At 39.3% G+C, this 13,716-nt stretch overlaps 1 protein-coding gene across 1 annotated transcript in view; it reads left to right on the top strand.

Moving 5' to 3' along the window:
- The window catches only part of GIGYF2 (GRB10 interacting GYF protein 2), a 137,961-nt gene that overhangs the window by 97,059 nt on the left and 27,186 nt on the right, over positions 1-13,716 (top strand). The window contains 9 exon segments of the mRNA XM_051999328.1: positions 22-210; positions 1,733-1,926; positions 3,160-3,319; positions 4,292-4,458; positions 9,766-9,857; positions 10,687-10,721; positions 10,724-10,793; positions 11,433-11,533; positions 12,826-12,926. Coding sequence (XP_051855288.1) covers positions 22-210; positions 1,733-1,926; positions 3,160-3,319; positions 4,292-4,458; positions 9,766-9,857; positions 10,687-10,721; positions 10,724-10,793; positions 11,433-11,533; positions 12,826-12,926 — 1,109 coding nt within the window.

The raw sequence follows: 13,716 nt of genomic DNA, 5'->3' as shown, positions 1-13,716 counted from the left end.
CAAGGTCTTTCCCTGTCACAGAATCTTCAGAAGAAACAGCCGGGCCATCATCTCCATGTGCGCAGCCTGCTAGTCCTTCAGAGCGGCCGTCTCAGGAAGCCCTGCAGCCCAATCTCTTTGAGAGGAACGAAGAGAATAAAGTGGAGCAGCCAGAAGAGGAGAGCCGCTCCGAGAGCGCCCTGGCCACCCAGGGGCCCAGCAGAGGGGAAGGTACTCGGCCTTGCACAAGTCAGCAGATTAGCTTAAGCCGAGATGTTGAGACCCCAGGGTCTCCCTCGTGTTGTCCATTATTGATTGGGAAATGGAAACTTGGGGGAAAATAACCTAAGCACAGTTAAGGATCTTGTTAGAATCTGATCATCACTTTGTTTAATCACCATTATCATTATTTTTCTATCTTATTTTGTAGTTCTCTTATTTCAACGCTACCAAAGCCACGTGAAGTAGATGCTGTTCATTCTCATAGGTTAAGAAACACACCTAGGGTCCAATTTGAACTTAATAAGCTCTAGATTTCCCCATGGTATCTCCCATTTCATAGTATCTTTTTAAAGAGAATGAAAGCCCAGGGGAACAGTATGACAACTCCTTTGCTCTACCAGGTCTCTCCCTCTTCAGCTTCTGGGAGTTTATTTTAAGCAAAAACTTTGATGAGTTCAGTCACACTTGCCTCAAATCCCCAGTTAGAAACATTCCTAGCATTTAAGTGGAGGCTACCTTTGTATTTATTTCTATTTATCTCAGGCAAGATTTCATGTTACTAATAATGTTTAGGTCATAAAGCAGCTGACTGTGGTATACTGGCTCTGGCTAGAAGGTAGGGGGAAGGGATGTTGGGGAAAGACTCAACCTTGCACATCTCCCTTCTCTGTCACAGGATTTTGATACTCATTAGGAGGCCAGTGTCTTCAAATCTCCATGTCTCTTTTCTTCTTTAAGTGTCTATAATCTGAAAGTTTTGCCATAGTAATTTTCTTTTGGGATTTGTAAAGTTCTATAGGGAGTGTGAGTTCATTTTATGTACCTGTCACCTTTTAACTCAAAGATTACAAATTCTCCTGTAATCAGAAAGTTATTATATTGAATTATTAACCGTTGCTTGATATTTGAAAATAATAATATGGGATGATGGAATTCTCTTATCACAGTAGTAATTTGGACTGTCCCCAGTCGTCTTTTGTGAGGAGCTCTGACTTCACTTAATATTCCCCTCAAAATGGAGAGAGACCAGAATGAAGCCAGAGTTAAATGATCTCAGGGTGAAGAAAATAAGGGTTCGTGTGTGGTCTTTGACAGGTTTCTGACCTTTTAATGTTTGAGTCAGTTCTTTTACCTCTCCCTAGTCCTAGGCAGAATATTAGGGCTGTGAGGTGTAGGGAGCATGTGTTAACTTAAGCTGTTAGTTTTTTTCCCTTAAGACTTCTCACTGCTAGTAAAATCATAACTTTGGTTTCATTTCGCTTTGTCTCAAAATGTAGAAATAGTCTGTGCATTTTTTATGGTTTAGAAAGACATTCTGGAAATTGTAATTTTTTATAACTAGTTGATATGGATATTGTTTTCACCATTTCTTCCACTTAAGTGTTTGGTTTTTCTTTTATTGGTTTGCCCTAATTTAATGCAGAATTTCTACTTGGCCTTACTCTTCAGCAGCCTAAATACAGAAGTGTGTTCTCCTGCAGCCTCTGTATGTATTCCAGAGGCTTTTAATATCTTCCATCTCTTTCTCTAGAACTGGTCCCTGCTGTCCAGTCTTTGTCACAGAACGCTTCAGACCCATCCTCTTCTGGTCTTCTTCTCCCCCCTCCCGTTGCCAGTCCAGGCCCTGCCCTCCGACCTCCCCAGACGCCAGCCCCGGGTGCTCCTGGCATGAGCAGTGTTTCTGCAGATCCTGATGATGAAGATGGTCTCAAACACCTTCAGCAGGTAAATGTTATGCCATGTTGGAACCAAAAACTTTCTGGAAACTGTAGTAACGTTGCACAAATAAACTAAAATAGAATGTTCTTTTATAGTTTAATTGCCAAAAGGGGCAGATGCGTTTTGTGTCTCTAGATGTGAATGTGAACATCATTCTCTTTCCAATCCTTTCATGCTTATAAATGTCTGTTATGCAGTGGTCATCCGTGTCAGGGTATTTTTTGCTCCTTTTGAGTTTGCCGTTGGCTGTTTTTTTCTTTTGGTATGCTAAGAATGCCCAAAAAAAAAAAAAAAAAGCTCCCTTTCAGCAATAACTAATGGGTACCATTGTCTTGATCTTCAGTGTAGCTGGATGTTAAATCAAACAATTAACCATTAAACAGTCAGGATGGGAACCTTCTCATCCCTCTTTGAGGAAACCATAGATTTCCACATAATTATGTTCATCTTATTATTCAATCCTTTGAGGTTTTCTTGCCAAAGATACTTGGACAGGTTTGCCATTTCTTTCTTGAGCTCAGTTTACAGATGAGGAAACTGAGGCAAACATTGTTAAGTGACTTTCCTGGGTTCACACAGTTAGGAAATGTCTGAGGCTGCATTTGAACTTGCTTCTTCTGGACTCCAGGTCTGGAAGGTCTCCACTGCTATCCAATTGTGTAGCTGTGCTTGTCATATTCAAGAGAGATCGTCCATCTTTTAAAAAAGAGTTTCCCTAAGAGTTTTTTCTCTGCAGAATGACTTGGTTTTTCCCTCCAAGGTTTGATAAGATGCCTGATTTAGTTTTGTCAGTTGAACATTGGACCCCGATTCTGTTTCTGATCCACTTTGCAGAAGTGGTAGTTTTTATTGATCTTTTGTTAAAAGATCCTTTTCTTAAGTCTGTGGGGAGACAGCTTCTGTTCTGGTGCTATTCCACTCCGCTACATTTGTAAGCCTCTCCCATCTTCCTTTCCTTGGATGGCCCTGTTCTCTGAGAAGGCTTCTCTTGGCTGGCCAAGTCACTCTTCCTTGTTAACTTCCATTTGTTTTATCTGGATGTTTTTGTGTGTGTTGAATGTGTCCTTGTGGTCTCCCCAAAAGAATGTCAATTCTGTGATGACAGGAACTTGTGTGTGTCTGCCTCCCACCCCCACCCCTACCCTTAGCACACATACTTAATAAATACTTATTGATTAATTAATTGCTTAGTCTTATGACTATTATTCACTCAGGCCTCCCTTCCCCCTTCTCTTCCAGCAAGCAGAAAAGATGGTGGCCTATCTACAGGACAGTGCCTTGGACGATGAAAGACTGACTGCCAAGCTCCAGGAGCATCGAGCCAAAGGAGTCTCCATCCCCTTATTGCATGAGGCCATGCAGAAGTGGTATTACAAAGACCCACAAGGAGAAATTCAGGGTATGGTGGGGTCCTTTGGCTTTCTCTTAGAAAAGGCTCATCTCTCTCACATTTATCCTGGGGGAAAGAAGATCTGGGTAAAAGAAATGGTGATGGCTGGGTTTGTTTTGTGACACTGGAGGGCTGGGCTTTACCAGAACCCTTGACACCCCTTAAGGAGTTGTCCGGCAGTATCCTCACCTGTGCTTTGTCAAGGCCTTGGAGCGCCACATGTTTCTCTCAATGGACACTTATTTTTGCCCGAAGTACTCGGCCCTAATGTTGGTGCCAGAGCACAATGATTATTCTTTCGTGCACTTTTGCTCACCAAAGTATCTTTGTCCTTTGGATGTTTCATGTCTTACCCAAAGAGTTTTTCTGTTCTAATTGTATCACTGAAAGTATAGCTACCTATCCATATTTACTTTGTTAGTTGGATCCTAATGTCACAGGCTATATGGAGAAATGGTTAAATAATTGGAGTTAAAAGTCTCAAGTTGCATACTTTATTTTCCTAAGTTTCTTTGCTTCTGTGGGACAAAAAAATAAAAATAAAAAACATTTGAAGAGACTTAGAGCATTTGGATTTTATCATTCTTCCAGTTGTGCCTGGAATTACTGATAAGAAAGGACATTGGTGAGTTACTTGCCATCATCACTCTACTGTTTCTACTATGTGTGATCTTAGTACCGCACCACCTCCCCTGTAACCCTTTAGTTTTCTATCTGTAAAATCAGGGCCTTGAAGTAGATGCTGTTGAAGATCCCTTCTGCCCTTAACCCTTGAGCTGCCGGTTAGATGTTGACAGTCAAATAACCTTGGCCTGAGCACAGGTGTCCGGGCTTATACTGCTCTTCTATGCATAGGTCTAGGAGAGGACGCCACCTCAGTGACCCATCAAGGGAGAAGTTTGTCTCCGATAGAGTCAGATTCTGGGTATGGTTGGTATTGGAATCCCTGACATCCTTTTGTTTTGCTTGGTGATGCTGTAGGTCCTTTCAATAACCAAGAAATGGCGGAATGGTTTCAAGCAGGCTATTTCACTATGTCCTTGTTGGTGAAGAGAGCATGTGATGAAAGTTTCCAACCCCTTGGCGATATCATGAAAATGTGGGGAAGGGTTCCCTTTTCACCTGGCCCGGCACCCCCTCCACATTTGGTAAGTAGCCTAAAATTCATCTAAAGTACTCACAAAGTGATTACTCATTAATTCGGAAGTAGCAAAGCAAATTGTGGTGTACAAGTACTATGTAATGTTATGTAACAACACTAGAAGGAATTCAGAGTAACATGCAAAAACTTATCTGAACTGATAGAGAACAGTGTGAAACCAGGAGAACAGCTATACAGTGATCTCAGTCATGTCAATGAAAACAGTCAAAATACTCTGATAACCCAAAATCTTTGTTAGTATTAACTGGGTTCCAAATGGAAGCCTGGGAAATTAGTTTCTTGAAAAGAGGAGTACAAGATTAGCTAGAGAGTCACTTTTTAAAAGGAGGTTTATAATTCCTTCCCATTCTCCCCCAAAATCTTTGTTAAGATCCTATGGCACAATTTTCTTTATAGCATGGACAAAGAAGGCTTATGAACTGGAAATATCATTTCTTTGTACTTAAAAACATTTCTGTACACACTAAATTCTGAACAGTTATTTTTATTCCAAATATCATATTCTTTCTTTTTTTTAATTTTTAAATTATAGCTTTTTATTTACAAATATATGCATAGGTAATTTTTCAGCATTGACAGTTGTAAATCCTTTTGTCCCAACTTTTCCCCTCCTTCCCCCCACCTCTTCCCCCAGATAGCAGGTTAAATACATGTTAAATATTTTAAAGTATAAGTTAAATACAATATATGTATACATATCCAAACAGTTATTTTGCTGTACAAAAAGAGTTGGACTCTGAAATAGTGTACAATTAGCCTGTGAAGGAAATCAAAAATGCAGGCGGACATACATGGAGGGATTGGAAATTCTATGTAGTGGTTCCTAGTCATCTCCCAGAGTTCTTTCCCTGGGTATAGCTGGTTCAGTTCATTACTGCTCCATTGGAACTGATTTGGTTCATCTCATTGTTGAAGAGGGCCACATCCATCATACAGTATTGATCATCATACAGTATTGTTGTTGAAGTAAGTAATGATCTTCTGGTCCTGCTCATTTCACTCAGCATCATCAGTTCATGGAAGTCTCTCCAGGCCTTTCTGAAATCATCCTATTAATACCATATTTTTTCATTGCATTTTATTGCCAGTGTCCAAATCTTTTTGAGAGACCAGTATTTGATGTTTTGTGGAGAGGCATTGACTGTATTTAATACTGGCAGGATATTTAGTTTTTTAGATTTTTTTTTTTTCCTGAGGCAATTGGGGTTGAGTGACATGCTCAGGATCATCCAGCTAGGAAGTGTTGAGTCTGAGGCCAGATTTGAACTCAGGTCCTCCTGACTTCAGGGCTGATGCTCTATCCACTGTACCATGTAGCCGCTCCTTTTAGAATTATTTTTTATGAATGAAGAACCAAGTTACTTTCTACTCTGGTTTGAAAGAATCTGCTTTAAGAAACTGTCATATAACTGACTTGTTAATAAGCAACATCTGGTAGCTTTAATAGATCTGACTCTGGGAGATGATGGCTTTGAAAGTAGGGTTTTTTGAACATCATTTAGTTGAACCCTTGGAATATAAACTAGATCAGATGAAGGGAAACGAGTATACTCATTGAGTTTTTACAAGATAATTATTCAATAATCTTCATCATTACTTTGTAGCTTTTAGAAGCTAAATTAACTAACTTCAGTGGTTTGACATATCAGATTTCAGTTCTCACCTGGAATATCATTTTAATCTTGTTGAGGTTATTGAATCCATCCTTGATAAAGCTGCCAAAATACCTTTCCTAATAACGTACAGGTCTCAGCACATCAGCCCCTGTCCATACCCTTGTGACAGTTTAAATCCCTCTCTCTCTTCCTCCATTGCCTCCCAGAAGCCTTCTCATTCGACCGTGATCTCTTCCTCCTCATATCCTGTTGTCTTAACTTCTCTTGCCCTCTTACCACGTGTGACCTAGTGGCCCTGCAGCCTTGGTGGAAGATGGGAAGTTCCCTAGCACCCAGTACCGCCTGCAGTGCTAGCCAAGGTCACCATGGATGTTACTTCATTATGTGGCTGCATTGCTGCCCTCTGGTGGACAAAGTCTCTGGATGATTAATTTTTTCCCCCCAGAATATCTGAATATTTTTAGCCAATCTGTTTTAAAATAGACCTTTTGTTAAATTTATAGTTTATTGACATCAACTACTTTAGTTGCTGAGAAAAATTTCCTGTTAATATTTTTCTTTTTGAGGGGGTCCCTATGGCCATTCTCATATAGAGATTTTGTTATTGTTGTTATTTATAATCTCTTGTATATGTTTTAATTTGTAGATTAAAAAAGTGTATTTCCATATAGGTTATCAAATATATTCAACCCAATTCTCAAGATACTCTTTTTCATACTCCCTTTTAAATTCCTTTAAAAATAAAAAAGGAATCTTTATTTGTCTCTTCCTCTTTTAGCTGTTTGACTCATTTGTTCCATTCTTCTATCCCTCTTTTTTCAGGCCTTCACTAGTATCTCATCTTATCTCGTCTCATTTACCAAAGATCTACTCATTTGCTCCTTAGTTTTGTCAGCCCTCATCCTTCTTTGACGTTTGGCAGTGTTCCATGTTATTGGATGCACACTCTTCCTCAGCACTTTCTTAATGTTGCCTTTTGTGCTTTTGTTACCTCCTTATTTTTCTGACTTTTCTTCTTAATTGAACTTGCTGGTTCATTGTCGTTATATACTTTAAGCCTGGAGGACTGACGGTTTTTCGGCTTCCTTTTGTTCTCTCTCTGCTTTAGTCCTTACCAATCCCACTGTTCTCTGTAGGTTCCATGCAGCTGATTTCCCACTGTGTTTAAGCCTCTTGTTTCTTGGCAATAGTCTCCTAGCTTCAGGATCTCAAACAGTACATGCCTCCATTCCTGTCTTCCAGCCTCTCAAACCCCTCTTTCTCCCAACTTGTCTAACCTTCTTGGTGTCCTTCTATTCCCCTGGCTTGGGTCATCTTGGATGGTCCTTTTGCTTTTAACACTCATGTTCTGGCATTGGCCTGATATTGTCAGATTTCTTAAGCCATCACTTATACTCACTGATGCCACGCTGGTTCAGACCCTCATCTTTTTTATACCCGGACAGTGGCCGACTGAACTGGTATCTCTACTTTCAAACTCTCTTCCCTGTCTAATCCATCCTTTAAGAAAAAAATACATTTTGTTGACTGCTGGTACCCCTTCCTTCTCATTAAATCCCCTCTTGTGACAAAGAAAAACAAGCAAAAAAATAAAGAAATCTGTGTGTGTGTTGGGGGGGTGGCTATTAATTCTTCAGTGAGCAAGGAGTTGTTTTATTTTTTCCTTTAACTCTTCTTTGGAGTCTTCATTACTATTTCAATTATTTCACTTATCTTCCTACATTTCTCTGAATTCTTTGTTTTTGTCATTTTTTACTGTAGAATAATATTGTTATATTCAATTATGCTGTAGTTTTTCCACCTGTTTCCTGACATGGTTGGTATCTAGTTTGTTTCCAGTTCTTTGCTACCACAAAAAGTATTTCTTCAAATATTTTGCCATATGTTGATCCTGTGGTATGTCTGTCTTCTCCTTTCTTAGGAGACATGACCTATCCTTTGAGTCTTCTCCTCCTTGACTGGCTCCTTCTTTGTTAATTTTCATGGTGTGAGCTGAAGTCTGAGTTATTTTACTGTGCATGTGGTTATTATTATTATTAATTATAAATATTTTTAGTGTCTTTTAGACTTTATAATTATTTTGACATTTTCTTTTTACTATCCATTCACTATCAGTCTTGTTGATGATATTTGATGCAAAAATTTTTCTTTTAAACTCTTATTTGTTTAAATATAGATGTATAGAGCACTCTGTGGAATATAATATAAATGCTTTTAAGGAAATCCAAAAACAGATGTATAAGTCTACATCTTATTTAGCCAAATAAGTTTTATTTTTAAATTGATATTATTCATCCAAATACCTTTTTTTTTTTTTTTTTTTGGTAATAAAACTGGTTTATCTTTTATGATCTCATTTTACCCTCAGGCAAACTATAGTTGTAAAAAATGCTTGATCTTATCCTTTTAAAAGTTTTATGTTATATCCCTGTTTATTCAGCTTATGCATCTATTTTGTGATTATTGTGTTAAAAGATTTCATCCTTTCTTCCTAAAGCTGTTAAAATTATCATCTTGATCATGATCTCTTCAAAAATCTTTTTATTTCACCAAATATTTCCCAATTACACTAAACAAATTTTTAACATTCATATTTTAAGATGTTGAGTTTTAAATTCTTCCCTCTGCCCCTTCTCTTCCATCCTTGAGGAACAAGTAATTTGCAAATCAGAAATCTCCCATGATTCCTTAATGGTCTTGGATAAAGTCGATCTTCTGCTTATAGTTTCCTGGAATCCCAGGCCTCCCTAGTCTGAGCAAAGAATATCTTTGAAGTATTATTTCTATTCATTCCTTTAATAGGTTTTTCCTGCTAGTCTGGGCTTCTCTGTTCCCTGACTTAATCATGACATCTTCTGTTCATTAGTTCACTTCCTCCTCGTCTCTTTTTATCCTTGCTTCTTCAGGTACATTTCAGGGGAGGCTTCCCTGAAATTGTTTTGTTCCCGGTATTTTTCTTAACCAGTGCATTACAAGCTCATTCAGAATAAGGATTATGCTATCATCAAATTTTCCTAGTTGGTATCACTCTTAGAATGCTGCATATTATGTAGTAAATATGTTAAAATCTGCTGCCTTTATTAATTAAGATTCTCTTTGAGCAATAAATACAGTATAACAACTAATTTTGTCCCCTAGTTAGGCCAATAATAGGTGGTTGTAGGATAAGAATTTCATAAAGAGCTTGTATCTCCTTAATGTAGGCTCACCTACTCTGAGAATTACCTTGCAAGGAAGAAAGATAGCATGTTTGTATGTGGTGCTTTTGGTCTTCTCTTATGAATCCTTTTCCAAATAAGGTTGCGTTTTATTATCTCTTTATGATTGTTTTTATATTCTTTTATTTCTTTATATTTTTATATGTTATCTTTTGCATTTGACAATTCATTTCAGAAATTCTCAGATCCAGCAAATTTTTAAAACTAACTGAAATCACAGTTGAATTTTCTAATATACATTAGTGCACAATAGAACTTAAGCTATGCTAATTATGGGTTTTTTTTTCCCCTCTTGAGAAAAATTCATTGAATTCTGCTATTACATGCCATTGCTTTGAGGTTTAAAGTTGACCCCTAACTTATATTCAACCATTTGCCTTCTCTCTAGGATTTACAATCTGATTTAAAAAAGAAGAAGGTAGCTTTTCCCAATATTTGATAGCAGTTTTTCTCTTACAGGGAGAATTGGACCAGGAACGACTGACCAGGCAACAGGAGCTCAATGCCTTATATCAGATGCAGCATCTCCAATACCAGCAGTTCCTGATCCAGTAAGATATTACTACAGAAATTAAGGAACTTAGCTTTACCATGGCTCAGTGAGAACTCTGGTTGGGCTTGAATTTTGATCCAAAAAGATAGTGCATTGCCAAGACAGAAAAAATGCTTTTTAGTTCAAGACTAGAGGCTTCTAGCCTCATTAGCAGTGAGCAGAAATAAATCTTTATGAATCATGGAGAGAGAAAAAGCAAGAGGGTCATGAATAAAAGGATTGGAGTAAAGAAGCAGAAAAAAGTTGGAGGCGAAAAAAGAAGGGGATTTGCATCTAAATTAGTAGTAGTTTTACTTTTTATCAAGTTGGTTTTAATACCCAGAAGGTACTAGATGTTTTCTGCTGTTCAGTTCACACTGTGTTCTTTTGTCTAATTCTGGTTGCCACATTTTGGAAAGAAATTCAGAAGTTGTTATGTATCGTGATAATATTATACTAAATCAGGACAACAAACATTTACTGAATATCTATTTTGTTCCACGTACTAGGGGCAAAAAGAAAGGGAAATGATAGTCTCTTCCCTAAAGGGAATGGGGATAACATATAGACTAGAGATAACTTAGGAAGAAAGGCATTAAAATTAGGCATCACTGGGAAAATTTTCTTATAGAAAGTGGGCTTGTAGCTGAGGAAAAGGGTCGGTTTCTGACCCTGATAACATTGGGCAGCATGGTGTCAGGAAGGTCTGGGAGCTGGTGCCGAAGCCCCGTGCTGCACTCTGCCCCTTGGGCCATCTTGGTCCCGTGGGTAGTGGTGGGTGTTTGGGCTTCAGGTCTCCTCTCCTGGACTTCTCATTCAGCCTAGTTCATCTTTCTCTTCTTTTTAAGACAACAGTACGCACAGGTGTTGGCCCAGCAGCAGAAGCAGCCCTGTCATCCCAGCAGCAGCAGCAGTTGGCCCTGCTTCTCCAGCAGTTTCAGGCTTTGAAGATGAGGTGAGTGCTCATGCCAGTGTGCTATCCAAAAGCATCACTTTTATTTCTTAAAAGGGGGTTCAAGGAATTAAAAACAGTGACTGACTTCCACAAAGAATGAATCTGAATATACTTGGAGAGTGTGTGATGAGTGTTTTGGGATTAGGATGGCCATTGGATGGATAATTAAGATCACAAATCAGCTTCCACCTATGCCTGACTAGAGGAGTATTTACTTATAGTATTTTTGAGTTTCCCCTGGAAAAATTCCAAGCCCTCTTCTGAGGCAAAGATGTAGCTTTTCAGGTGCTGCCAGCCTTTAATTTGGTGCTAAATCAAGCCGGACCAAAAACTTGCGATCTGAAATTTAGTTTCTCCTTGTGCACACTGCTGTTACTTAATTCCATTATTCTTCATAGGAGTCAGTGGGAAGAAAATATTTTACATAGTGACAACTCTTACTCATTTTTCTTCTGGAATTGGGCAGCTGCTAAAAACTGCCCCGAGATTCACTAAGCTTTCTCTTCTTACAGAGGCTTAATTTAGTGTGACGAGCAAGAGAAAGTCAGAGCTAACTTTTACAGAGCATGGAGAAAATGGAAATACTCCTTTGTTTGATGTTCAGCAGTGATGTGTTTAATTTTTTTTTCTTTTTTGCAGAATATCAGAACAGAATCTGATTCCATCTGTCACTAGGTCTGTTTCAGTTCCAGAGACTGGCTCTATTTGGGAGCTTCAGTCAACAACTTCACAACCTACAGGTAAAATGATAGTCTTTGGCATCTGTTGTTGCTATTTCTGGATTGTGATAGGCTGGTAAAGGGTGGCGGGGGTGGGGGTGGGGGGGTCATTCAGTTTTTTAAAAATTATCAAAAGATGTTTAAATCATCTCTTTTTTTAAACAATAAGTCACCTTTTGCTAGTTCTGATGAACTTGCTGGATGTTGAATAAAATATGAGACCAACTCTGTGTTTACATGAGAAAAAAGTACAGTTTGGTAATGATAACATTGTTTCTTTTGAATATCTACCTCTGTAACATATGCTCAGCAGTTTTGGAAACAAAGGTAACAGGCAATGTGGAAAGGGGTTTTGAGATCCTTCTTCATTTCTTCAGAGAGAATAGACTGTTCAAATAGTAATCGCCCCGTCTGGCATTTTATAATTTAAGGTAGCTCTTTGTGCTTATGATTACTTTATTGTCAGTAGACACACATAGTGGTAAGTATACACTAAGCTGGGATGCATTGGAAAAATGCAGAGTGATTTTAAGAACCTGAAGGAAGCATCTGTCTTGTTAGCATCATGATTTACTGGTTGGTTGGGAGCCATAGAATGTTGGTCACTATCCTTGAAGTTGTGGGCAGTGAGGTGGCCGTGAACGTGCTGTATGTACCATTTTCTAATGAAGACCAGCCCAGGAGAGTAGCCCAGGAGAGTCCCAACAGTCACCCTCCCTCTTGGGAGGTGACAGCTGGTGAGAATGGTGGGAGAGTCCTGCTTTTTGAGAGTAGAAGGTCTCTGGTGGATGGAATGGACCATGAGCCCTCTTGGCAACCCATTGTGTTAAGCCAGCTAGTGGAAGGCCTCTGGTCCTGTGGAGGCCTTCTGAAGGACAGGGAATAGGCTCGCTCAGCACCAGTCTGTATTACTCAAAGGAACACTGCAGCTTCCTTGATGCACGTGTGAGGCAGTGGGAAATTGTGTGATGGAAAATAGGCGAGCCGTACTTGTTGCTTTCCTGAAAGATTCTGCCCAGTTCCTTCTGAGGCATCTTACTGTGACACAGCCTGGAGTCACAAGGCCACAGGTTCTTTTTGATACTGTTTCTGGTTTTTCAGAGTCCTCCACTGTGGATTGTGAGCTTTCTTTCCCAGAATCAAACTGGGGGCTTACTTGAATATTTCAAGTGTGACTCCTTTGGCTAACAGGTTTCCTTTCCTCAAAATATAGGCCAGATCGTGTGATGAATGGGCCATGTAGCTTTTCTCTGGGCTTGATTTAGTTGATCTATGTGTGTTGTAATCACTGTCATTTTTTCCACATTTTACAGTCTGGGAAGGTAGTAGTGTTTGGGATCTCCCTCTCGACACTGCGGCTCAGGGACCAGCTCTTGAACAGCTTCAGCAGCTTGAGAAGGCTAAAGCTGCCAAGGTCAGAGACTGTCATTCTTCAGTGCTTCCTCTACTTCTTTCAGTTCACATATCTGGTTCTCCCCCACTCCCCAAAACAAATCAAAAAACCAAGACCAAAAAGAAAACTGAACACACCAACCACCAGCTGCTTACCATGGCCAGTAAAGCAATAAAGACTCTTGGTAGAATTAAAGATAATCACTTTTTAATGAGACCTTAGTGAAAATTGGCGTCTTTCACTTTGCAAATATAAATAAAATGTTCATGCCCCAGGTGGAAAAAATGATCATAAACCATAGTACTACAAAAGAGTTACTCAATGAGTCGCTATTTTTAATAGTTTTCTACAAACCTTTGTCCCTTAAAATAATTTGAAGATCATGGTGTTTTTGACTTGGTAAAAGGATCCTGGGCATGCTCAAAAGAGGCAAATTTGACATTATGGTAGTGATTTGCCAGAAGTTGGGTATTCTCCCTCTATTAATCAGAAACTCTTTCTGGGTTCCATTTCTCCCTTACCCCTCTACTGGCTTGGTCATAGCTCGTAACTTAGTTTGTCCCATCTTCCAGTTCTCAAAGTGTGATTGTTATCAGCATCACAGACAAGAACTGCAGAGTTCAAAGGTGCTTCCGCACTCCCCTTGTCCAACGCGGGCCTGGCCCAGAAGTGGCCGGTCAGTCTTCCTGTGTCGGAATGGCTTGGCTCCCAGAGAACCCATTCATTCCCTTTAGATCACTGTCATTGTTGACAAGTTTGGTCTTGTTTGGTGTCTAAAGATGTTGTTGAGTATGTTGCCATGTAAGCTTGG

The sequence above is a fragment of the Antechinus flavipes genome, chromosome 4 (assembly GCF_016432865.1).
Source record: "Antechinus flavipes isolate AdamAnt ecotype Samford, QLD, Australia chromosome 4, AdamAnt_v2, whole genome shotgun sequence".
NCBI lineage: Eukaryota > Metazoa > Chordata > Mammalia > Dasyuromorphia > Dasyuridae > Antechinus > Antechinus flavipes.
Note: the sequence above shows the minus strand (reverse complement) of the source record. Positions and strands in the feature narration are given on the sequence as shown.